Below are 27764 nucleotides of genomic sequence, written 5' to 3'. Positions count from 1 at the left end.
TGCATTGGCTCCCTGAGAGAGAGGCCAGCTGGGGAGGTGGCGGCAATGGGCTTCCCCCTGTCCAGGTCCTGCTGCCAGGCTTAGTGGCCAAGCGAGCCGCAGTCTCTTCTCCCATCAGCATGTTTCCAGCTTGCTCGGTCCCTGTTCCTGGCAGCTGGGCTCAGATTGTGGGGGTGGCCCGCCACCACCACCTCCCCAGCCAGGCTGTCTCTCAGGCAACTGCAGCGCTGCACAGATCGGCGACCTGAAGCAGCCAGCATGAGAAGTGGCTGGTCCTGCCCCTTCTGCTCCCCACCTGGGCCTGGCTGTCAGGGGGAAGGCGCAGTGGGAGAAGGACAGAGTCAAGCAGAAATCTCAGGGGTGGGGGGAGGGCATTTGACCCCGCATGCTCCCCTATGTGTTGCCTATGACTGGTCCTGTGCCAGGCTGGACCCCCTGGGATGTCACCTGATGTGCTGGGACACCACTGAGTCAGACTATTCTGCCAGCCTGGGCCCCCTTTTACCTGGTCTTGCTGGGCTAGGCTCCCCAGCCTTTTCCAGCCAAGCACACAGGCAGGGCCACCCTCAGCTGCACAGAGAGACAGAGATCCACTCTGAGAAGGCTCATCTTAACGAGCTTGCCACAGCACCCAGATGTCCACCCCCTTTGGAGTAGAAGCCCAAAATTATATGAAATTTGCCTCTTCACTCGATGTGGAGGAGAGTATGCACAACTTCTCCCTCCCCCCACACCCCTCATTAGAAATCACATCAACTGGGTTATACTGTAAATCAGAAATAAATGTATTAACTATTACAGGTGTATTTTAAGTAGTTAAGGAGGTAGAAGACAGAACAAGGCAGATTACTAAGAACATAAAACAGAGCATGCAAACTACACTTAATACATTAAAGAAACTGGTAACATGAAAGTTCTCACCCTAAATGTTGTTCTAATAATCTTCTTCACAGGCCAGACGGCCCTTCTAACGTGGGTCCAGTTCTTTACCCCAGTTCAGTCTTAGTTGTTTCTAACAGTCATCTTGGGTGGGGTAGCAGGGGGAGAACTGATGGCTTGGATTACCTCACTCCCCACCCTTAAATAGGATTTGCATAAGGCGGGAGTCCTTTGTTTCATAGTTTGACTCCCCCCACCACAGCTTCTCATGGAAAAGTACAGAATTCAAGATGGGTTTCAGTATCAGGTGACATGGTCACATACCTCTGTAGAGCCCCGTAGCCATTCTTCACAGGCTGACGCTCAAGTTTACAGGAAGACTAAGCTCTTTTACAATCCATTGTCTCTTGCCGCTGGGCCATCAGCGCTGTCGGGCTTTTTCATTGTTGTACCTGAAGTGTAAGCAGGGGGCATCACTCAAAGTAATATAGTTGAAATATAGATACAGAGTAAATATTCCTAACTTCAGATACAGAAATGATACAGGCATACAATTGGATAATCGCATTCAATAAATCATAACCTTTCCAATGATATCTCACAAGACCCATCTTGCATAAAGTATATCTGAGTTATGTCCTATTCATATCATATCATATATAAGCATATTTTCATAAAGAATATGGAATGACATGTCAGAGGCCAAATCACTGGGGAGCAGATTTAATTCTTCTAGGCCTGTCCTTTTATAGGCCTCCTTCCCCCTCCTCATGCAACCTTTCTTAGACGCTTTCTAGTCTTGGGTCTCGTTTCAAATAATACCAATATCACAGTGGCATCTCAGTTACCTTATATGCACAGATATAGTGTTTTGTATTACCTTGTATACTGTCAGGTTTCAGAGTAACAGCCGTGTTAGTCTGTATTCGTAAAAAGAAAAAAGAAAAGGAGTACTTGTGGCACCTTAGAGACTAACCAGTTTATTTGAGCATGAGCTTTCGTGAGCTACAGCTCACTTCATCGGATGCATAGCATATCGTGGAAACTGCAGAAGACATTATATACACACAGAGACCATGAAACAAAACTTCCTCCCACCCCACTGTCCTGCTGGTAACAGCTTATCTAAAGTGATCATCAGGGAGGGCCATTTCCAGCACAAATCCAGGTTTTCTCACCCTTCCCCCCCCCCCCCACAGACACACAAAGAGGGATGGGCTATTACCAGCAGGAGAGTGAGTTTGTATGTGTGTCTGTGGGGGGGGGGGAAGGGTGAGAAAACCTGGATTTGTGCTGGAAATGGCCCTCCCTGATGATCACTTTAGATAAGCTGTTACCAGCAGGACAGTGGGGTGGGAGGAAGTTTTGTTTCATGGTCTCTGTGTGTATATAATGTCTTCTGCAGTTTCCACGATATGCTATGCATCCGATGAAGTGAGCTGTAGCTCACGAAAGCTCATGCTCAAATAAACTGGTTAGTCTCTAAGGTGCCACAAGTACTCCTTTTCTTTTTTCTTGTATACTGTGATGAAAGAGCCTATTGTAAAGGGCTATGTGCCAGCATTAACGTTGCTATTGGGAGCCTTAACTCTGACTTTCCTGACTTCATTTTGCAATTAAGCTCTCAGCTTGAAAGTTGCATGAACTTAGCCTTTGGTTCCTAATAATTTTGCCGCTGTTAGATTAGCACGTTATCATGCTTTGTGATCTTCACTATCCCTTCAGTGTCTAAACATTTCCCCACTCACACTATCACAGCAATGGGCTGGGAGAAGAGGGGGTAAGCAAACCACTGAAAGGGTTACTAGCAGGGCCGTCCCTACCCATACACAAAGTACGCAGCTGTGTAGGGCACCAGAAAATTTGGGGCACCAAATTTCCCAGTGCCTTACACAGCTGCATGATGCTCTAGCCCCTGCTCTGCCTCTTCCCCATGGCCCCTTCCCCTGAGGACTGCAGCAGGGGTCAGGCTCCCTGCACTCACTGGCGGGGGTAAGTAGAGCGACCCGGCCCCAGCCTGCTCCGCTCCCCTGGCTCCCAACTGCGCCGCCACCCCCCAAGCCTGGGAGCCAAGCTGGCTGGGGCCGGGTCACTCAACTTCCCACAGGAAGTGGCCAGCCCCCCACGGAGGTCTGGGGCCCCACACAGACCCCCTCCCTTCCCATGGGGTATCAGAGCAGCAGAAGCTTTCAGACAGCAGTGAAAGATTGGATTTTGAGTTGTACAAGTTTTTAATCTAGAGCAACTAAAAATAAACCTTTTCAGTTTCCAGGCTTTGAACATGATTATCTAATTTCCATTAACATAATCAGCTCGTTACATGTGTATAATTATGTGCAGTTGTACTAAAACACTTAAGTGCTTGAGCTTACAGAGAGCTTTCCATCTTCCCTTCCCCCGCGATCTTTGACTGAATTTATGATTTAAGATACGCTTTCTGATCCTATTTCCAATTGATTTTTTTTCTGCAGACTCCATATCATGATAGATCATTGCAGAAAAATGGCACGCTTAGCCCTGTGCTGGAAGACACAGCCTAGTTTAACCATGACTGAGCCAGGGAGCTTTTCTGTGAGCTAAGTGGCTATCCGAGTCCTGAATCTAATCTCTAGTTTGCACCCAGTTAATTTTAGGACACAGTCCTTTTTTAGAAGTGGACTCTGATTACAGTAGATCATTTATAGGGCTCCTATCCAATGACAAAGCAGTGGAAAATCACTGTTGCTTTTATCTCCGGACTCACTGATCCACTCCTGACTGGAATAAAGAAACATCTGTTGCTAGGCAGCCAAAGCACCAGAACTTAGCAACAGTAGTACCTGCAGCAGAAACATGACGCAGTGATCAAAGGCATGTGATATGTAGTGCGAGTGAGAGCTCTGTAAATGTCTGCCAGGATGCAGAGAAACCCTAGGGGCCAGATAAAGGGATGACTGGGCGCTAGCTGAAGTTTAACTTCAGCCGGCAAGAGTGATAGAAACATATAACACTTGGAGTGGGGGGTAGAGATGTGGGTTTGGGGGATAGTATCATGATCCACAATCCGATGAAGTGAGCTGTAGCTCACGAAAGCTCATGCTCAAATAAATTGGTTAGTCTCTAAGGTGCCACAAGTACTCCTTTTCTTTTTGCGAATACAGACTAACACGGCTGTTACTCTGAAAAGGATGAGTGTATCATGACATGTCTTTTAAAAAAGCAAAATACTCACTAGTTTCAGTCTACTGTCAGCAGAATACTCTGCCTGATATAGGATCAGAGCTCGGGTCCCTGGGCTCCCAGTTTGGGAGTGCCTTGAAGGCAGTGTATTCTGGCCTTGGAGGACAGAGAGTGCCTTGCATCATTCTAGCAACCCCCTACCCCGGCTGAAGCAAAGAACTGCTTTGGCTAATGGGGTGAACTGGAGGGTTGGAAGGACCATCACCATGATTCAGTGTTTTGAGAGAGATGGTGAGGTGTTGATGGTGTGTTTGGATTCTGCAGAGGGCTTACAGAAACATCCCATTTTCTCCTCGTAGAAGTGAGGCTAGAGGAAGGACAGAGTACATGGTGGCTTTCTAGGAAGCTATGTTGTTTATGTAATTGTGCCAGCATAGGAAATAGCCATTTCAATGGGGCAATAGGGATTCCGAGAGATTCACCATCCTCTAAAGTCCCAAAGATTTCTCCATTCTTTTAAAATATGTCCTGCCTTCTCCCCAGACCGCCTCCTCAGCCAGACGGATGGTAATTAGTATAAATTCTTCAATCTCCTGGTTAGGATTATGGGGCACTGTTTAGCGATAAGGTGTTTCTTGCATGTGTCTTTCCCCGTCTCCACTCTGTGCTTGGAGCCTCTGCCAGTTCAGGCATGAGAGAACAAGTGACAAACACTGGCTCAAGTTTCTCCTGCTCAGAAGTTCCCCAGTGTCATGAGATATCAGTGTGGTCCTGACAAAGCTGATGAAAGTTCCTTTTGAGCCACTGGATTTCCTGAGTGAGCTCAGATTTCTTATATGGAAGATCATTTCCTGGTGGCAGTTTTTTATTGTGTAGAGTAAGTTTCAGGTTCCACCTTCTACCAAATTTTACAAAGATAAGATAGTGCCACATGCTTGGCCAAGTTTCATTCCAAAAGTAGTGGCAGTTTTCCACCTTAATACAATACGTGTTCTGCCAATGCTTTTTCTCATACTTCATGGCCATTCCTTTTCTTCACACTTCATGTGGAAAGGCTTTCATCCGGAAGGGATTAAAGCTCTTTAGAGGCTATCTCCTCTCTGAAGCCAAAGTGGGTTCCTCTAGTTCTGACTTGACACACATTGGCACGAGATAGTGTGTGGGAAGATTCACTATTACTGGCCATGCTGTACTTCAACAGTGATGAAAGAGCCCTTCAGTTTTCAGGGTTGTTGATGCATCAGCTTTTATGTACACACTGGAAAATTAAAAATGAAAAGTTCATAAAGATAAGAGACCAAATTTGTACAATGTCTTCTATAGTTAAAGAACAAGTTATTAAGAAATACAAAATTTAATCAGGAGTCAGACAGGGCTAAGAAGCAAGGGAAAAATATTGTGTTGAAAATACTTCCTCTGTTCTATGGAATGGTACACAAACAACAATCTGTGTAGGGATCCACCAGGGAGTTTGTTAGACAGAACTGTGGCAGTGTCGGGAAGTAACATTAATCACCATTTAAGTAGAGGCCAAGACAATTGGGATCAAAGCCTGGAAATGTTGCATAAATGATAGATATGTCATGATGTTCCAGGAACAGAACTGGATGAAAATGCATGGCCAAGTTCTTTAAAGAATTGTTAAATTTGATTATGATTGCAGGAAAGTTGTATTATTAATACTTAGTGGATGTTAAAAGTAAATGCAATCTCCTAGGCACTTTCCAAATGTCCAGGAAGGATGGTCCTTGCTTCAAGAAGCTCTCAAGCTAAGCATGGATAGAATAGATAAAGGTTAGGGGGGAAGAGCAAATAAGTCCCAGTAGAAAAATCAGTTAATGCCCCCCAACTAAGAGCTTTGGTTTTTGTAGTGCCATGATATCGACTTTCAAGGAAGTATATAGTCTTGAACCTTGGCCAAAAAGGTGTAACAGCAGCACCTAAGCCAGTGCAATCAGTAAAAAGCAGGATTCTGAATGTTGCTGTTCTGAATGGGTTCGGGGTGGGGTGGGGATGGGGAGTGAATTGAAAGATCAGGGTTTTATAGCTACTGTAACTTAGCCATATTTCTGATAGGAATAGTGCCTTATATATTACTGTATAATAGAGTAGACTTGAATTTTTTTCATGTATTTTGTGAAATGTAGCCTAGTTATATTTTGCTATAGGAACCAGAATTTGGAATTTTCTTACTGTCCTTGTTAAAAAATCTTATGCTTACTATTTCATAAACACAATATTTTTAATCTAACTTCTTTGCAAAGGGACAAGAAAAAAAAAAGATAGTGAGAAAATAAAAACTTAAATTTGGTGGTTAAAATGTTGCTGGTGTATTTTATTTGACTATGTAAGTCAATTCAAGTTTTGCATACTCTGGGCTGGTCTATACTAACACTAAGTCAACCTAAGTTACGCTACTTCAGTAAATTATGTAACTGAAGTCAGTGTAATTTAGGTTGACTTATAGTGGTGTCTACACCACGCTATGTCGATGATTGACGATCTCCTGTCAACATAGTTTCAACCTCTCGGGGAGGTGGAGTACGGACATCAATGGGAGTGCTCATCCATCAGCTTAGCGTGTCTTCACCAGACCTGCTAAATCGACACCGCTGCATTGATCTCAGCAGTGCCAATTTAGCCAGTAGTGTAGACATGGCCTCAGATTCCAAGGCCAGAAGGAACCACTTGGGCAATGCTTCAGACTGCAGTGTCTAACAGGCACCAAGGAGAAACCCCTGCCCCCTTTTAGTCAAACCATGGCTCCATTGAAGTCAATGGTGTTTTGTCTTTGACTTCTTTGGGGTTAGGATTTCAGCCCAGAACTTTAAACCCAGAAATGCCAAGAGTTTAGAAAATCATTCAATCATACAAATGTACAACTGGAAGGGACTTTGACAGATCATCTAGTTCAGTCCCCTGCACTAAGGCAGGACTAAGTATTGTCTACACCAGTGTGTCTCAACCTTTCCAGACTACTGTACCCCTGTCAATAGTCTGATTTGTCTTGTGTACCCCCAAGTTTCACCTCACTTAAAAACTTACAAAATCAGACATAAAAATACAAAAGTGTCACAGCACAAATTACTGAAAAAATGCTTGTTTTCTCATTTTTACCATATAATTGTAAAATAAATCAATTGGAATATAAATATTGTACTTACATTTCAGTATATAGAGCGGTATAAATAAATCATTGCCTATGAAACTTTAGTTTGCTAGTGCTTTTTATGTAGCCTGTTGTAAAACCAGGCAAATATCTAGAGGAGTTGATTTTCCCCCTGGAAGACCTCTGAGTACCCCCAAGGGTACACATATCCCTGGTTGAGAACTACTGGTCTATACCATCCTTGACAAGTGTTTGTTCAACCTGTTCTTAAAAGCCTCCAGTGACTGAGATTCCACAATCTCCCTACATAATTTGTTCTAGTACTTACTACCCTGATGGTTAGGAATTTTTCCCTAATGTCTGACCTAAATCTCTCTTGCTGCAATTTAAGCCCATTGCTTCTTGTCCTGTCCTCAGTGGTTAAGGAGAACAGTTTATCACTGTGACGGGTTTCCACGGGGTGCAACCTGGAACTGGGGTGTCACTAAGCCCTCGGTCTGTCTAGCCTGGGCTCCCTCTCACACTGTGCTACTGTGACAAGCTGCAAAGCCCTCTAAGCTTTCACTTTCAGCAGCATTCACACAGGCACAGACACACCCAGCTGCAATTATGTGCAGGCTTTGGCCCGCCACTGCATGAACCAACAAGGAATGCTTAACCGGTGGGGGATAAGCTTCTCCTAAAGCCTATTTTTTTTCCTAATAGTCCATAACCTTGAATAGGCCCTACACAGCCCACCATCTAGACTGGAAGCATTTTGTCTCGTGGGTGTCACCCAGGTGTGACTACATGTGAAATACAGATACATAGTCAATATTCATAAATTCAGATAAAAAAAGATGCATGCATACAAATAGGATCATCATATTCAGCAAATCATAACTTTTCCAATGACACCTCACATGACCCATCTTGTACAAAATGCATCATCATTATGCCATAACTATATCATCATAATATTACTTTGAAAAATATGGGGTGCAGTGTCACAATCACTTTCCTCTTTATAACAACCTTTTACATACGTAAAGATTGTTGTCATGTCCCCCCTCAGTCTTCTCTTCTCCAGGCTAAACAAACCCAATTTTTTTTCAGTCTTTCTTTGTAGGTCATGTTTTCTAGACCTCTACCCATTTTTCTTGTTCTCCTCTGGAACTTCTCCAGTATGTCCACGTCTTACATGAAGTGTGCTGCTCAGAACTGGACAGTATTCCAGCTGAGGTCTTATCAGTACTCTGTAGAGCGGAAGAATTACTTCTCGTGCCTTGCTTACAACACTCCTGCTAATACATCCCAGAATTATGTTTGCTTTTTTCTTAATGGTATCTCATTTTTGACTCCTTTTTAGTATGTGATCCTCTGTAACCCCCAGATCCTTTTCTGCAGTACTTCTTTCTTGGCAGTCACTTACCATTTTGTATTTGTGCAATTGATTATTCCTTCCTATGTGTAGTATTTTGCATTAATCCTTATTGAATTTCAGCCTATTAATTTCAGACCATTTCTCCAGTTTGTCAAGATCATTTTGAATTCTAACCCTGTTCTCCAAACCACTTGCTACCCCCTCCCAGCTTGGTATCATCTGCAAACTTTATAAGTGTACTCTCTAGATCAGTGGTTCTCAACTAGGGGTCCGGGGCCCACTGGGGGACCGCAAGCAGGTTTTAGGGGGTCTGCCAAGCAGGGCTGGCATTAGACCTGCTTGGGCCCAGGGCAGAAAGCCAAAGCCCCCACAACCTGGGGCTGAAGCCCGGAGCTCTAAGTCCTGCCACCCGCCGAAGCCGAAGCCTGAGCAACTAAGCTTCGTAGGACCTCCTGTGGCATTGGGCACCGGGCAGTTGCCCTGCTTCCTAACCCCTAACGCTGGCCCTGGCTTTTATATGCAGAAAAACAGTTGTTGTGGCACAGGTGGGCTGTGGAGTTTTTATAGCTTGTTGGGGTGGGCCTCAGAAAGAAAAAGATTGAAAACCCCTGCTCTACACCATTATCTAAATATTTAATGAAGATATTGAACAAAACTCGATAGATCATCAAACCAGCTCGTTTCCTGATGGAACTAGGGATTTCATGGGACCTATCCAAATGAATGGCTTGAATAAGGGGTGAATCTACAGGGGTGAAAGCCATAGAGTAGTGAAGGTCCAGAGCTCTAAAGGACTATCTGAAGTTTGAGTGGGAAGCCACATAGAGCCGAGCTCCCATACTTATATCAGATTTTGTTCTTTTAAAAAAAAAGAGGAAAAGAGCAGGAAATTCTTGTTTGTTTCCTATATTAATTAACCCCTGTCCTTTGTCTGTGTGCATAACAATAGGTCTTTTATAGCATGATTATGCAACGCTGGGCACGGGAATGATGTGGATCACTTGCTAAGCTGTGTGGAAGAAAACAATATACATTTTAATCTGACTAAATGTAAAGTGATGTGTAGGCCGTACTTACAGGATCTGGGACCCTATCCTGGGAAGCAGTGACTCTGAAAAAGATTTGGCGTCATGCTTGATAATCAGCTGACATGAGCTCTCAGTGTGATGGTGTGGCCAAAGAGATAATGCAATCTTTGGATGTACAAACGGGGGAATCTTGAGTAGTGGTAGGGAGATTATATTACCTCTGTATTTGGCACTGGTGCGACAACTCCTGGAATACGTTGTCTAGTTCTGGTGTCCGCAATTAACAAATGATGTTGATAAATAGGAGAGGATTCAGAGGAGAGCCGCAAGAATGATTAAGGGATTGAAAAATATGCCTTATAGTGTTAAACTCAAAAAGCTCAATCTGTTAAATTTAACAAAATGACAGTTAAGAAGTGACCTGATCAGTCTAAAAGTATCTAAATGCAGAACAAAAAATTGATAATAAAGGACTTTTTAGTCTAGCAGACAAAGTTCTAAAGATCCAGTGGTTAGAAGTTGAACCTAGACCTATTCAGATTAGAAATAAAGTGCACGTTTTTAACAGTGAGGATAATAAACCACAGGAACAATTTACAGGAAGTGGTGGATTCTCCATCAGTGGCAATTTTTAAATCAATTGTAAAATCTGTTTTTCAAACAGCTATGCTTTAGTTCAACAACAGCTATTAGACTTGAAGCAATAATTAATTCAGGGAAGTCTATGGCCTATGTTATAGGGGTCAGACTAGATGATCACAATGGTTTCTTGTGGCTTTATAATCTATGAGGTAGTCTTCAACTAAGAATGCAATCTAATAGAAAACAAAGCGAGCAGAATCTCTCTCACACATTGCAGAAGATCCTCTGTAATAAGGTGACATCAGTTCACCTTTGGCCTATTTTGAATAGACAATAAATCATAAGAGGGACATCAACAAAACATTCTCACTTAATTTTATGTATTAAATAATTACTTAATGTTTTACACATTTATAGCACTGTATATTAAGTAATCTTGCTAACACAGTGAGGCAGGTAAACGTTATCGTCATTTAATAGATGGGCAAACTTAAGCAGAAAGTGTATTTTATTTTATTTTTATTTTTGAGTAGTTCGCTACTACTAAGACAAGTATAACTCAGATAGAAACAACATAGAGGACAACAACTGAATCTCAGGCATGTGCAGAAATATGGTCTGTGAAGGAAGCGTAGAGAGGGGTTCGCAAATGAAGTAAAAAGAACAGGAGTACTTGTGGCACTTTAGAGACTAACCAATTTATTTGAGCATAAGCTTTCGTGAGCTACAGCTCACTTCACTGGATGCATGCAGTAGAAAATACAGTGGGGAGATTTTATATACACAGAGAACATGAAACAATGGGTGTTAGCATACACACTGTAACAAGAGTGATCAGGTAAGGTGAGCTATTACCAGCAGGATGCCGGGGAGGGGGGGGGAGACAAAAACCCCCCAACCTTTTGTAGTGATAATCAAGGTGGGCCATTTCCAGCAGTTGACAAGAACATGTGAGGAACAGTAGGAGGTGCTGTCGTCATCATGAATAGGTCGGAATATGAACAAGAGGCTGCTAGGCAGCTCTCCAACACCACTTTCTACAAGCCATTACCCTGTGATCCCACAGAGGGTTACCAAACGAAACTACACCATCTGTTCAAGAAACTCCTTGAAAAAGCACAAGAGCAAATCCGCACAGACACACCCCTAGAACCCCGACCAGGGGTATTCTATCTGCTACCCAAGATTCATAAACCTGGAAATCCTGGACGCCCCATCATCTCAGGCATTGGCACCCTGACAGAAGGATTGTCTGGCTATGCAGACTCCCTCCTCAGGCCCTACGCTACCAGCACTCCCAGCTATCTTTGAGACACCACTGACTTCCTAAGGAAACTACAATCCTTTGGTGATCTTCCTGAAAACACCATCCTAGCCAATATGGATGTAGAAGCCCTCTACATCAACATTCCACACAAAGATGGACTACAAACCATCAGAAACAGTATCCCCGATAATGTCACGGCAAACCTGGTGGCTGAACTTTGTGACTTTGTCTTCACCCATAACTATTTCACATTTGGGGGATAATGTATACTTTCAAATAAGCGGCACTGCTACGGGTACCCGCATGGCCCCACAGTATGCCAACATTTTTATGGCTCACTTAGAACAATGCTTCCTCAGCTCTTGTCCCCTAATGCCCCTACTCTACTTGCGTTATATTGATGACATCTTCATCATCTGGACCCATGGAAAAGAAGCCCTTGAGGAATTCCACCATGATTTCAACAATTTCCATCCCACCATCAACCTGAGCCTGGACCAGTCCACACAAGAGATCCACTTCCTGGACACTATAGTGCTAATAAGCGATGGTCACACAAACACCACCCTATACCAGAAACCTACTGACCGCTATGCTTACCTACATGCCGCCAGCTTTCACCCTGACCACACCACACGATCCATCGTCTACAGCCAAGCTCTACGATACAACCGCATTTGCTCCAACCCCTCAGACAGAGACAAACACCTACAAGGTCTCTATCAAGTATTCTTACAACTACAATACCCACCTGCTGAAGTGAAGAAACAGAGTGACAGAGCCAGAAGAGTACCCAGAAGTTACCTACTACAGGACAGGCCCAACAAAGAAAATAACAGAACGCCACTAACCATCACCTTCAGCCCACAACTAAAACCTCTCCAACGCATCATCAAGGATCTACAACCTATCCTGAAGGACGACCCATCACTCTCACAGATCTTGGGAGACAGGCCAGTCCTTGCTTACAGACAGCCTCCCAACCTGAAGCAAATACTCACCAACAACCACACACCACACAACAAAACCACTAATCCAGGAACCTATCCTTGCAACAAAGCCCGTTGCCAACTGTGTCCCCATATCTGTTCAGGGGACACCATCGTAGGGTCTAATCACATCAGCCACCCTATCAGAGGCTCATTCACCTGCACATCTACCAATGTGATATATGCCATCATGTGCCAGCAATGCCCCTCTGTACATGTACATTGGCCAAACTGGACAGTCTCTACGTAAAAGAATAAATGGACACAAATCAGACGTCAAGAATTATAACATTCAAAAACCAGTTGGAGAACACTTCAATCTCTTTGGTCACTCGATTACAGACCTAAAAGTGACAATTCTTCAACAAAAAAACTTCAAAACCAGACTCCGAGAGACTGCTGAATTGGAATTAATTTGCAAACTGGACACAATTAACTTAGGCTTGAGTAAAGGCTGGGCATGGATGGGTCATTGCACAACGTAAAACTATTTCCCCACGTTTATTCCCCCTCCCCCCCGTTCCCCACATGTTCTTGTCAACTGCTGGAAATGGCCCACCTTGATTATCACTACAAAGGGCGGTGGGTTTTTTTCCCTCCCCCCCCGCTGGTAATAGCTCACCTTACCTGATCACTCTTGTTACAGTGTGTATGGTAATACCCATTGTTTCATGTTCTCTGTGTATATAAAATCTCCCCACTGTATTTTCTACTGCATGCATCCGATGAAGTGAGCTGTAGCTCACAAAAGCTTATGCTCAAATAAATTTGTTAGTCGCTAAGGTGCCACAAGTACTCCTTTTCTTTTTGCGGATACAGACTAACACGGCTGCTACTCTGAAACCAGCAAATGAAGTAGGTTTTTAAAGAGGATTTTGGAGGATGAGAGAGGGGCACTTAATCTGTTACAGTGCTTGTCAAGGTTCCTTCCCCACTCTGAACTCTAGGGTACAGATGTGGGGACCTGCATGAAAACCTCCTAAGCTTACTTTTACCAGCTTAGGTTAAAACTTCCCCAAGGTACAAACTATTTTACCTTTTGCCCTTGGACTTTATCGCTGCCACCACCAAACGTCTAACAAGTATATAATTGGGAAAGAGCCCGTTTGGAAACGTCTTTCCCCCCAAAATTCTCCCAACCCTTACTCTCCCTTTCCTGGGGAAGGATTGATAAAAATCCTCACCAATTTGCATAGGTGACCACAGACCCAAACCTTTGGATCTTAAGAACAATGAAAAAGCAATCAGATTCTTAAAAGAAGAATTTTAATAGAAGAAAAAGTAAAAAGAATCACCTCTGTAAAATCAGGATGGTAAATACCTTATAGGGTAACCAGATTCAAAACATAGAGAATCCCTCTAGGCAAAACCTTAAGTTACAAAAAGACACAAAAACAGGAATCTATATTCCATTCAGCACAGCTTATTTTCTCAGCCATTTAAAGGAATCAGAATCTAACACATACCTAGCTAGATTACTTACTAAATTCTAAGACTCCATTCCTGTTCTGTCCCCTGCAAAAGCATCACACAGACAGAGAGAGAGGCTTTGTTTCTCCCTCCCCCCAGTTTTTGAAAGTATCTTGTCTCCTCATTGGTCATTTTGGTCAGGTGCCAGCGAGGTTATCCTAGCTTCTTAACCCTTTACAGGTGAAAGGGTTTTTCCTCTGGCCAGGAGGGATTTTAAAGGTGTTTACCCTTCCCTTTATATTTATGACAGTGCTGTATCAAAATGAGAGCAAGATTGTACACTTGACTGCAAGCAAATATGCAGTAATCTCGTCATATTTCATAGATGTGTCATATATTGAAAAAGAGATAAGCCACCACTGCGAAAATATCCAATTTTCATTGGCTTGTGACAATTCTGCCTTTATTAACATAGTAGAAATAAAATGGCTTGCATAATTGGTCAAAGGAAAATGAAGATGCAATTGGAAAGGATATTCCTATGACTATACAGAGAACCAAGCCTCAATACGTTTTCGCCCAAGGAAAAAATGCTGCAATAATGTGAGAGCATTGTATGCTATTTCAAAACTGTTTTTCTTCAAAGAAGGAAAACCATGCAGTCCTCATTCAGGATTAGGTACATGCCAAATTTAAAAAGCTTTTTGAGTTTTCAGTGTGAGAAAATGTGTCTGGAAAGTATTTTTAAATAAGCACTTTTTAAAAAAATATTCAGATAACTCAAAACTGGCTGAATGGATTGTTCTGAAATTTTTTCTGCCACCCAAGAAAAAAAATCATTTCTGGATTCAGACTAAGTGCAAGAAATTTTCTGCCCAAAATATATTTTCCACAAATAAGTGTGTATTATGAATAGGTCAGTGGCAACTACATTGTGAACGGATCTAATCCTAGAAACCTAGGTGGTATGATAATCTTAATAATAACAATAATAATCAGAGTCAGAATTCCTGTACTGTGTGGCTTAAGCCATGTAGATGGGAGTGTATGGAAAGGTCCGTGAGGAACTCAAAGTATTCAGCAATTTAAAAATCAAGAAATATTTGTTGGAAAATAGCAACCGAAAGAAAATGGAAGTGGGATTAATACAAATCCGTGCAGGTGTTGTAAATCAGTACCTCAGGTAATTTGAGACTTGCCTGTAGATATTTCCACTTTCAAGACAGGACAGTGCTGCTGAGTTTTTGAAGCCATCTAGAAAAGCTGTGCTGTTTAGGGTCTTGTAAGTGACCCCTCACAGATCTGAACATTTATGTCCAAGTCTGTGAAAGAGATGAGCCATCTCAATTGCTTCAGTCCCTTTTTTCTGCAGTTACCTGTGGACATAAGGATCCATTGCTCTATGCTTGGAGTATTTTGTTTGGCTTTTAGGCCAAACCTGTGTTCTTTCTAGATTACTTGTTTTAGTAATTTAGTCTTAATAGCTCAGGGTAGATGTTCATTATTAGGTTGGTTCTGAAGGACAAGAGTTACTGATGAGTAACCCTTCTCTTCTTTTTCTAAATACTAAGTAAACCAGACATTAGAGCAAAGAATTCAATCTGCGCTTCTCTCTCAAGTTTTTACAGCTTTTTTGAGTGGGCAGAGGGAGGAGGAATTTGGAAGGCAGATATATTTCAAAGCATTGTAACTGATCTTGTGGTCTTAGCCACTCCTTGCTGAAACTCAAAATATCCATATTCTGGCATAATATGGCATAATAAAGTGCCATTTATCGTCAAGGTTTTGATTATAATTGACCTAATGTAATGTAGAGAATACTGGTTTCATCCTCAGTGAAGATTAATGTCTTTAGTATATGTGAGGGAAAAAGTCTTTAAAATAAAAATCTTTTAAGCCGGGACATTGAGAATGAATTAATGTTTATATAGCACTTTGGGATTTTCAGGTGCAAGACATTAGAGAAGAGGACATGTAGCTCTTTTTAAACAGAGGTGCCAAGAGTGATCCTGGGAATTACAGACTAGTGAGCCTTACTTCATTACCAGCAAAACTGATTGAAACAATTTTAAAAAAACCAAACACCTAGATGATCAGAACGTGATCAAGACTAACCCCTGTGACTTCTGCTAAGGAAAATTTTGCTTCATTCATCTATTAAATCCTTTAAATATGCCTCTTGTGAAGGTGAATAAAACAGAACCAGCTGACATAATTCATCAGCACTTCCAAAAACACTGGGACAAAGTCCTTCTCAAGAGGCTATTGGGCAGCTTGATTTAGCGAAGCATGGCATGTGCTTAAATCTATGCTTGTGTTTAGTTTAACTGCTTTGCTGGAAAATAATGGACTTAAGTGTGTATTTTACATTAAGTATCCGCTTTAACTGGCTTTTCCTAATCTGGGCCAAAATTATGGGGTGAGAGGCAAAATATTGGATTAGAAATTGGCTAAGAGACAGAAAGCAAAGACTATGAATAAAGTGTTAATTTTTACCATAGCAAGAGATGAACAGGTGTGTCACAAGGATCTCTACTAAGATCAGTGTTTATAATATATTTATTAATGATCTGGAAAAATGGGTGAACAATGAGCTGGCAAAATTTGCAGAGGATACAAAAGTATTTAGGGCAGTGAAGACCAGAAAAACCTGTGAGGAACTTCAGCGAGACCTAACAAAGCTAGGTCAATTGACAGCACAACAGCTGATGAGATTCATTATTGACAAATGCAAAGTAATACATTGAATAAAGTAAGGTGAATGAGTAATTCAAATTATTCCTTCCAATGTGTAACCTGTGGGAAGATACTTGGGTTTCATTTTGTGCACAGCTCAATGAAGTTCTCTGTTCAGTGTGCAGTAGCATTCAAATCTGCAAATAAAATGTTAGGATGCATAAAGAATAGGATGAAAAATAATATATCTATATATAATATTGACTGTATTAGATACACTATTAGTGTATATAATGGTATCATCACCTTGAATACTGTGTTCAGTTCTGTTCACCCTATCTCAAAAAAGTTATCACAAAAGAGATTGAAAAGATTGGGACTATTTACTTTAGAGAGGAGTAAGAAGGAACATCATAAAGGTACACATATGAATGAATGGCAAAGAGAAGGTAGACCAGGCTTTTCTGTCCCACTTTCTCCTAATACAAGAACAAGGGAATGTTCAATGAAAAGGAAACCCAGAAATCTCAGTCTGTCTCTCTGGCATTTCCTTGTTGGGGTCCGTAGTTGTCAGTGCAAGTTCAGCATGGCTAAAACACAGCTCTCAGTTTTCCCCCTCAAGTGTCCCCCCCCATGTCCTTTCTCAATCAATGTGGACAACATCACCATCCTGCTGGTAACTCAGGCCCATAACCTGGGCATCGTCTACACACACATCTGCAAATCTACCTCATTATCCTCCTTCAGATCCCTCCTCAAAACTTTCCTTTTCTATGATGCTTACAAAAAAACTTGACAATGGTTAGGTCACTGGTGTGTTGAGATCACTGGCGCTCATCCTGACCAGTATTGTCTCATTATTGCCTTATACTCCGCATTCAGTAAGTCCGTATCTATCTGTTGCCTCTAGTCTTATACTTTAGATTGTAAGCTCTTTGGTGTAGGGACGATCCTTGTTTTGTGTTTGCACAGTGAGCACAGTGGAATCCTGATCCATGAGTGGGGCTTCTAGACTCTACAGCAATATAAATAATAATAAAGGAAATACTTTCATACAATATACAATTAGCCTGTGGAATTCATAGCCTCAGGTAAGCATTGAGGCCAAGATCTTAGCAAGAGTAAGAAAAAAAAGTGTATATTTATAATAATAAGAAGACTATGCAGTTATATTAGTAAGAATTAAGGAAACATCCAGAAGTTTGGAAGGGATAGAAAACCTGTCTTCAGGATAGAAACTGACTACAGCTGATATGAGTTAGGAAGAAATGTCCCTGTCATGGGGTCCATTCACTGCAGGTGGCACTGCCTCCTGGAAGTTCTGGGCATTAGCTCTGCCAGGCCAGTGCCCTCCTCTGGTGGTGTCTCCCCTGTCATCTTCTCACTCCAGGAAATGCAGCCTCCTCTTTGTGACTCTGCCCTCTTGTCAGATCACTCACCATTCCCCCCTTCTGGGGTACAGTCTGTCAAAGTCTCCATCACTCCCACAGCGACCCAAGCAGTCTTCCAGTTCACTGCCCCGCCAGTGCCACTTCCTCAGTGGCAGGTAGGGGAACTCAGGCCTGCCCTCTACTCTGGGTTCCAACCCAGGGATCCTACAATACACAGTCAACGTCTGTGCAGTCCCCAGCCTTGCTGCTTATCCCTGGGCTGCTTCCTACCCCGCGTGCCACAGGCTCTCTTCTCCACCCAGCTCTCTTCAGGGTACACCCTTCCCGACGGGCCAGGCCTCCAGGGTCCTACACTTTCCACAGGTTCCCTCCTTCCCTCTCTACTAATCAGAGGGTGACTACAAACTTCTTTCTGGCCACCCTTGCTGCTGCCAGCTTCCTGGGTTTATACTAGACCAGCCCACCTCTGCTCAGGTGAGCTTCCTCCAAATGAGGGTTTTCTTTCCACCCTTCATTTCCCCCACCCTTACAGCCTAATTGGTTGATTGGGCCTACTTGAGCCCTCTTAGAGCCAGTATGAGGACTACACCCCATCACAGTCCCCATGAGCATGTTAGCCCGTAACTCCCTTCCTACTGCAGGGTTTCTTGTACCTTGCTCTGAAGCATAGAGCTGGTTGGAACACCTTCACCAAAATGTTCTGTTTTGTTGAAGATGTATTGTCTTTGGGAGATCCAGTTCTAGGCCCTGCTCTGTGATGTGGTGTGAGCTGGGATGAAAAGTGCTGCTCTGAATCAGGTAAAGCAGGGGCTTGATCCTGGGTCTCCCACATCCCGAGCGAGCACCCTAACTGCCAGGCAAAAAGAAGAAAGAGACAGACAGATGTACACCCATCCCCTCTCCGCAAACACAATTCTGTTTGCACAAAAACATTCAAAAGGTTTTACTTTCATTCCACTGCCGAATGAAAACAAAACAAGCAGAACTTCAAAAGTTGCAGTGAAATGGAATTGTCATCCTCCAGTCATTTCTCCTGAATCCTCCGACACTTGAGATTGGATTAGATCAGTGGTTTTCAAACTGTGGGTTGCAACCCAGTACTGGATCACGGAATGGAAGGCACTGGGTCGTGGCGGCTCTGGTCAGCACTGCTGATCGGGCCGTTAAAAATGCCGTCGGCGGTGCTGCCCGGATAAGGCAGGCTAGTTCTTACCTGTTCTGACACTGGCACTGCACCCCAGAAGCGGCCAGCAGCAGGTCCGGCTCCGAGGTGGTGGGGCCACGGGACTCTATGTGCTGCCCCTGCCCCGAGCACCGGCTTCACATTCCCATTGGCCGGTTCTTGGCCAATGGGGGCTCGGGGGGTCAGTGCGTGCGGCCGAGAGCTGTGTGCATGCCTCCACCTAGGAACCAGACCTGCTGCTGGCTGCTTCTAGGGCGCAACACGGTCCACGGTGCCAGGACAGGCAGGAAGCCTGCCTTAGCCCCCCTGCTGCGCTGCTGACTGGGAGCTGCCCGAGGTAAGCCCGTGCCCCAACCCCCTGCTTCAGCCATGAGCCCCCTCAAACCCGGAGCCCTTTCCTGCACCCCAAACCCCTCATCCCCCCACCCCCACCCCAGAGCCTGCACCTCCACCCCAGAGCCCTGACTCTCTCCTGCACCCCAACCCTCTGTCCCAGCCCTGAGCCCCTCCCAAACCCCTCATCCGCAGCTCCACTGGGTCACGGACATTAACAATTTTCTTCAACCGGGTTGCCAGAAAGAAAGTTTGAAAATCACTGGATTAGATGGACCATTGTTTGAGCCAATTTGGCAATTTTCATGTTCCTGTGGAGAAACTATTTTTTCCCTTTAAAAGAGAGACACTGCAGGAGTGAAATGTGTTTAACTGGGGGCAGAACATTATGCAGATGAATTAATAGAGAAAGGAGAAGGGAAGTCAGTGTTCTGACTTATCTAGATGACACACACTCCCCAACTGTTGACTGGCACTCTGTGAAAAGCTCAAGTGGGATGGCAAATCCAAGAAGAAGTGAAGGGAACATAGCATCTCTACCCATGACTGTCCAGAGTTGGGCTACTGGCTAGTAGATCTGGGAATTGACAAATCAACTATTAGATGAACATGTGGCATCTGTAAACCAGGCATGTTACTCCAGTCAATTGTTTTGCAAACATTTGTATCATCTTATAAAGTCTGATATTCTCCACTACTCCTTTATTATATATGATTGAAAAATTATCCTTTTATGCTACAAGGTAGCAAATTGTTGAAAACCACTGCAACTAATGAGATCTAATGCCTCATCTGTTCATCTGATTAAAATGTGCTGGAAGATTATCTGTCCAGTGTTAGTGCCTAGTAACCTAATGCTGTCTAGGAGACACAAAGCTTTCTCTCTCAGTTTTTATGCCGAAGGTTATTTGTTATGCATATTTGCTAGGATTAGTGTTAAATTCCCCCAGTTGTATTTAGTAAGACTGCGATTTCTTTTGTATGTTGTCTCTGAAAATTAATCCTGACTAACCCCTAATCTGCAGGTTTGATTTGATTTGGCTTCTTACTGCACTTAAATATGTACTGTCCCTGTTTGGAGGGTCTTTAAGAAGTAGCTCGTTTCACTATTTCACTTGGATTTTAAAGTGGTTACTCTTTTTAAAAAAAAGTCATAAATTTTTGTAAGCTGCTGAAATGACTGTCTAATTAATTCTTCTTTCCTACCCCATATACTCAGAAATGTGAGCACATAACCCCTTCCACTACTGCAGTTGGCTGAAACCATGGTCCTGAACAGTGGGAGTTTGCCACTCTATTGCTCTAGGGTTGCCATCTATTTGGGTTTTTTTCTGTATTGCTCCATTTATATTCTGCAAGTGCATTGTTGTTAGGAAAAGGGCATCTGTCTATTGGTTAAAGCAGGGCAGTGGGAGCCAGCACTCCGGGGTTCTAGTCCCCACTCTGCCACTGATTTGCTATCAGGCTTTTGGCAAATAACTTATCCACTCCTGGCCTCAGTTTCCACTGCTGGGAAGTGGAGATGACAATCCCCCCATTAGAGATGTGGCGTGTGGCTTAATATCTGTTTGTGAAGTGCTCTGATAAGATGAGTTGTTATATAAGCACAGTGGTGGTGGTGGTAACAGTAGGTTATTCTGCTGAGATTTTAAACTGGCCATGTCCATGGTGGATGCGAGGTCATGCAGGCGGGGTGGAGCAGCGAACTCTTCAAAATAGCACCCTCCATCCTGTTCAGCATGATACCAGACAAAACCATGACCGGTTTTATATCTGTACTGGCCAGGACAGACCTTGAAAAAACAGGACTATCCAACTTAAAAGTGGATGAATGGCCTGCCTAGCCAGATTTATAAATTTGCCCATTGGCCTTTTCAGTGGGGGACAATCCTCACCCTCTTACTCTGAATAGTTGAGGAAGCTTATCATGAGGAGGTTTTTTGGGGGGAATTCTTCTCCCAGATATTTTGCTATGGGAGAGGATGACATGGGCCAGTGAAATGAATTCCATTAGTTCAGCTTTTGAAATGCTGTAGTAATGAGTGATCTTTCTGGAATCACAAGAAATTCTGCAGCTAGGATGAAATCAGGAAGTGCCATGGGAGGAAAAAAGAAAAGGAGTACTTGTGGCACCTTAGAGACTAACAAATTTATTTGAGCATCAGCTTTCGTGAGCTACAGCTCACTTCATCGGATGCATTCAGTGGGAGAAAACTACATATTGCTAGATCTGTCATGGTTCATTATTTAAAGAACTTTGTGCCAAAGGAACTGGGTTAAAGTGTTCCAAACATGTCTGAGCCCTTCTCACTAAGTAGTCTGTCTTCTCCCCCCCAGATGAACAAAATCTTAATAACCTTAGTAAAGAAGAAACACAAAGTTGAATGGTAGAATTCCAGTATCCTTTATTCCTCTACAACATAGATTTTACTAACTGCATTTAAAACTGGTGAGGATAAAAGTCCAGTAGAGAGCAGGTCTGTGTTACCCACAGGCCCAGATACATGATGAATATTTAAACGAACAGTGTGCATGTGCCAACCAGATAGACTGGTGAATGGCTAACTGTTATTTATTGATAAAGTTTAAAAACCGAGATCTTCAGCCAATGGTATAGCTGCTATTTCACAACAAGTAGTTCAGCCTTTGCTATTCCTCTGCTTCTTCCCTTTCTTCCTTGGCTCCCCCCAAAAATGTGGCTGTTGGTTGCAGGAATTTAGAGGATGGAGGATCCCTTCCTCTTTTCCCTCTGCAGCTGTCCTGTAATCCCTTAACTGTTGAAGGTAGAATGGTGACAATTCCCTACTCTGCCACAGATTTCCTGAATGACCTTGGGCAAGTCCAACCTAGGGAAGGTCATGCCTGACTAATCTAATCGCCTTTTATGATGAGATTACTGGTTCTGTGGATGAAGGGAAAGCAGTGGATGTATTGTTTCTTGACTTTAGCAAAGCTTTTGACACGGTCTCCCACAGTATTCTTGTCAGCAAGTTAAGGAAGTATGGGCTGGATGAATGCACTATAAGGTGGGTAGAAAGCTGGCTAGATTGTCGGGCTCAACGGGTAGTGATCAATGGCTCCATGTCTAGTTGGCAGCCGGTGTCAAGTGGAGTGCCCCAGGGGTCGGTCCTGGGGCCGGTTTTGTTCAATATCTTCATAAATGATCTGGAGGATGGTGTGGATTGCACTCTCAGCAAATTTGCGGATGATACTAAACTGGGAGGAGTGGTAGATACGCTGGAGGGGAGGGATAGGATACAGAAGGACCTAGACAAATTGGAGGATTGGGCCAAAAGAAATCTGATGAGGTTCAATAAGGATAAGTGCAGGGTCCTGCACTTAGGATGGAAGAATCCAATGCACCGCTACAGACTAGGGACCGAATGGCTAGGCAGCAGTTCTGCAGAAAAGGACCTAGGGGTGACAGTGGACGAGAAGCTGGGTATGAGTCAACAGTGTGCCCTTGTTGCCAAGAAGGCCAATGGCATTTTGGGATGTATAAGTAGGGGCATAGCGAGCAGATCGAGGGACGTGATCGTTCCCCTCTATTCGACACTGGTGAGGCCTCATCTGGAGTACTGTGTCCAGTTTTGGGCCCCACACTACAAGAAGGATGTGGATAAATGGGAGAGAGTCCAGCGAAGGGTAACAAAAATGATTAGGGGTCTAGAGCACATGACTTATGAAGAGAGGCTGAGGGAGCTGGGATTGTTTAGTCTGCGGAAGAGAAGAATGAGGGGGGATTTGATAGCTGCTTTCAACTACCTGAAAGGGGGTTCCAAAGAGGATGGCTCTAGACTGTTCTCAATGGTAGCAGATGACAGAACGAGGAGTAATGGTCTCAAGTTGCAATGGGGGAGGTTTAGATTGGATATTAGGAAAAACTTTTTCACTAAGAGGGTGGTGAAACACTGGAATGCGTTACCTAGGGAGGTGGTAGAATCTCCTTCCTTAGAGGTTTTTAAGGTCAGGCTTGACAAAGCCCTGGCTGGGATGATTTAACTGGGAATTGGTCCTGCTTCGAGCAGGGGGTTGGACTAGATGACCTTCTGGGGTCCCTTCCAACCCTGATATTCTATGATTCTATGATTTAGTCTGAGTCTACACTGCAAAGCAATAGGGCTCAAACCCTGGGTCTGATCTTGACTAGGTCTTGAACCCTTCACCCCCATAGTGTCCTGGGATCCTAGGTCTGAGTCAGTCTGAGAGATTTGTTTGTAGATGGAAAGGGGGGTTTGAGCTCAAGTCTGAATCTGAGCCTGTTCTCACATTGCAATGTAGACATACCCATTATATCTCTGTGCCTCGGTCACCCCCTCTGTATAATGGGGATAATATCTACCTACCTACAGGGGTGTTGTGAGGTTAAATACATGAAAAATTAGGAGGTGCTTAGATACTGTAGTAAGGGAGGGGCCATATGAGTAATTAAGAGAGATTGCCAGACAGCTTCTGGACATCTGGGTTCTCTTTCTGACTCTACCTCAGGTTTCTTGTGTGACCTTGAGCACATTCATCTCTCTGTGCCTCAGTCCCCATAGGGTAGATGTTATCCCAATTTTGCCAATCTCACAGGACTATTGTGGTGATGCATTTATTAATGTTTGTGAGGCACCATATCAAAACATACCTTGACACCAAAAACTCTGTCTCCACTCATTTCTAAATGCCAAAATTCCAAACAGCTGTCCCCTAGCCAGATGCCAGAACCTCCAGCTTTCCCTCAATAACAAAAATAGGTCACATTTTGAAAATGGGAAATTTTGGGGAAATCCTGTGAACACAAGTCCCATCCCACCCCACTTCAGTGGGTTTGTTCATTGGTAGATATGCTCAATAGTAAGTATTTACAAGAACGGGCTCCAGAAAGGTGTGGGACCATATTTTTCTCTGTTGTAACTCCATGGAAGTCCATGAAGGTACATCAGAGATGAGCTTTTGTACACATTTAATTAATCATGTTTGTTACAGTTGTGCCTAGGGACTAACCAAAAATGGGGCCTCATTGTGCTGTACTTACGCAGAATGGTAGACCGTCCCTATCCTGAGGAGCTTGCAATCTAAATAATATTTTAAATGGCTGTTTATATAAATGGAGTTTTGGGTGAAAATATAGAGTGAAGTCAATGGGAGTTATGCCATTGACTTCAGTCTGGCCAGGATTTCACCAATCACATTAATCATACATTGCTGCAAAAAGTTATTTCAACAACTGAATGAAAACTCATTTGGAGAATCACCTAAAAAGGATGGCTTCAAAAAGGTTATGATATCTGAGTTCTGCTCTGCTGCATATTTCAGCTTTACAGAGATAACATAAATGCTGTGTTTTGACAAGAAAACAGGTAGTATATGAAGTAACTGCTATATCTATATACTGTGAATTTCTTTAATTGTTTTGTGAATGTGTGTTTTTGTATCTCATAGGGCTAACTGGAAAGATCATAAATGCCATCCTTGATGGGGGATTTGAAATCTCAGCTTTGCAATTAGTAAGTATCCTCATGCATTTTATATGTTTCTGTTTTCCATTTTAACTGGATCTAGAGCAAAGTTGCATGATTGCCATTTTCTTTAATTAAAAAAAAATCTCAACATAGGAACGTGGGCTGTCAAATTAAAGACTGTATTGGGTAGAATGTTGGAAGCTGGCACTTCCATGTACTTCATGTACTTCTGCATCATGTGATGCAGAATGAGTCTCTATCTTAAAGGTTTTATACTGCTGCCCCTCATCGTAGTGTATGAGTGCCTTCCACATAAAATCAACAGCAATAACAGAGTCCCTAGTGGACTTCATTGAGTCTCTGGTGCCTCTCCCTTTTTTAGGATCAGAACTTTTGGGGGGGTATGTTTTTGTTTGTTTGTTTGACTGGGTGATATGGTCACTGGAGGGTTGTTTTCATTTTGTGTTTATATTTTTTTGGGGGGGACAGTTATTTTTGTAGATGGGGTGTCAAGGTTGTCAACATTAGGATTTTTTTTCTTTTAAATTTATGGCTGGTGTATCGCTGATGGGTGATCTTGAACAAGTCCAAGTCACTTTGCCTCTCTGTGGCTCAGTTTCCACATATGTATAATGGCAGTAATGATACTGACCTCTTTTATAAAGCACTTTGAGATCTACTCATGAAAAGTGCTAGGTATTAATAATAATAATCTGCTTACAGTTTTTTTTATAAAACACTTAGTGTGAATTTAAGATAGGATTTTCCAAGTTGCCTAAGGGATTTTGAAAATCTCACCCTTAATACTTGTGAACACCTTTGAGACTGAAATCATCCATTTGGCCACAGAGCAGTTTCAGCATGGGAAGAATCAAAGCAAACGTTTCCCCCACATAACCACCACTAATATGCCTCAATCTTGATCTGGAAGGACAGACTCTAGAGTTCAGAAGGTAGTTCAGCCTCCTTGGTCTATTTGCGTGCTCATTGAGACACAATTAACAGAATCAATTAGTGCAAGCTGAGGTGCTGGGCTTTCTAATTGAATTTGGAATTTAGAGTACAGTTATGGTCAGAAAAGGAACCGTGTAAAAATGGTCTTATTGAATCCATCCTGCTCCCGATTTATCTTTAAGTGGCATCTGCCAACTTCATGCAGAAAATACAATATTTATTGCTTAGCTGTACGGGCTTGCTGGGCTGTTGAAGAATGATCTGGAACCTCTCTGCCCCATGCATCATCAGCAAAAGAGTCCTTCAAAGCCTTCCTTCCTATCACAGGGGAAACCATCAAAATACTTTACGGGGTAAATAAAGAGTATGCTAAATGCTTGCTGGCTTTTTCTCCTGAGACAGTTTAGCTAACATTTTCACCCTTTTCCTTTGCATAGTTCAACATGGAACGTGCGAATGTGGAAGAGTTCTATGAGATTTACAAAGGTGTTGTTGCTGAATACACTGTAAGTATCAACTAGAAAAGAATCTACTAAAAAATAAGACAGCAATTAAGGAGAAGTGGTCATCGCTCTCTGTACTTAGAATTCTAGTCACAATCCTATCTGGCTTCTGATTTTGATCACTCCCCGAGTTGGTCCAGAAGGAACTAATCCGTCTGAAATTCCTCATGTATGCTCCTGAGTCAGGAGAATTTTTTGTGGGAAAAGTGGAGGACCATTGGGCCAAGATATTTATGGAATAGATCAGATTGGAAAAACAGAACTGAGCTATTTCACTTTGGTAGAGCTGATGTAATGTCTAGTTTTATATTGTTGTTGAATGTCCTATTTCAAAAGTGGTTTGGCCTAGAAACTCTGTATGTATTTATTCCTTTGTCCTCAGTGGGTCCTGGGGCGTTTGAGTATTTTTATGATGGTTGGGCGGTTAATGTCATATATAAGTTAATCTGTCTTTTGAATCTCTGTGAAATCGGTGTGGTCCAGTAGGTATATTGTAACCTCAGTGGGGACTGATGTCTGTGTACATTGTAATGCCTTTGAGCACCGGCACTGAAGGCTTTCTGGGTGCAGGTGGACCAACGGGAATATAATAAGGTGACTTGTATTTCTGCAACACCCTCCCTCTGAGGATTTCAGTTCACTGTGAAAACAATAGTGAAAAGAGACTTACAATGTCCCTGTGAAGTATTCAGAGTTGTAGCTGTGTTAGTTTGTATCAGCAAAAACAATGAGGAGTCCTTGTGGCACCTTAGAGACTAACAAATTTATTTGGGCAGAAGCTTTTGCGGGCTAAAACCCACTTCATCAGATGCATGGAGTGAAAAATACAGTAAGCAGTATATATATTACAGCACATGAAAAGATGGGAGTTGCCTTACCAAGTGGTGGGTCAGTGCTAACAAGGCCAATTCAATTAAGGTAGAAGTGGCCTAGTTCTCAACAGTTGACAAGAAGGGGTGAATATCAAGAGAGGGAAAATTATCCCCACTTGGTAAGGCAACTCCCATCTTTTCATGTGCTGTGATATATATACTGCTTACTGTATTTTTCACTCCATACGTCTGATGAAGTAGGGTGTAGCCCACAAAAGCTTATCCCCAAATAAATTTGTTAGTCTCTAAGGTGCCACAAGGACTCCTCGTTGTTTTTTCCTGTGAAGTATGTAAGTTATCCCTATTTTAAAGATGGATTAAGGTACCAGCACTCCAAAGGGATCTGGCCATTTGACTTTTATGCCTCAGGGAGTACAAGAAGTGTGTAAGGGTACCTCAGGTTGATCACTTTGGAAGATCAGGACTGTAGTGACACAAGAGTTTGGTGGCAAAATAGGGAATGTTAACCAGGTCTCATCTCCCAGCCCTGAGCCTTAAAACTAGGACAAAGGAGGATCTGACAAGATAGGAGAACTGAATGTACCATAGCTCAAATGTGAGCATATCTGTATGGTCTGATGCAGATATCGTATACTCTGCAGTTGTTCTAATCTCCAGA

General features: G+C 42.9%; 1 protein-coding gene across 3 annotated transcripts in view; it reads left to right on the top strand.

Annotated features, from left to right (window-relative positions):
• NME7 (NME/NM23 family member 7) overlaps window positions 1-27764 on the top strand; it is a 159286-nt gene that overhangs the window by 71408 nt on the left and 60114 nt on the right. For all 3 annotated transcript variants that reach the window (XM_074973651.1, XM_074973661.1, XM_074973643.1), the window contains exons 8-9: window positions 24797-24861; window positions 26208-26276. In XM_074973651.1, the coding sequence (XP_074829752.1) occupies window positions 24797-24861; window positions 26208-26276 (134 nt within the window). The remainder of the gene's footprint in view (window positions 1-24796; window positions 24862-26207; window positions 26277-27764) is intronic.

Source organism: Natator depressus, chromosome 1, assembly GCF_965152275.1.
Source record: "Natator depressus isolate rNatDep1 chromosome 1, rNatDep2.hap1, whole genome shotgun sequence".
Classification (NCBI taxonomy): domain Eukaryota; kingdom Metazoa; phylum Chordata; order Testudines; family Cheloniidae; genus Natator; species Natator depressus.
The sequence above is the reverse complement of the archived record's forward strand: the minus strand, read 5'-3'. Positions and strand labels throughout refer to the sequence as shown.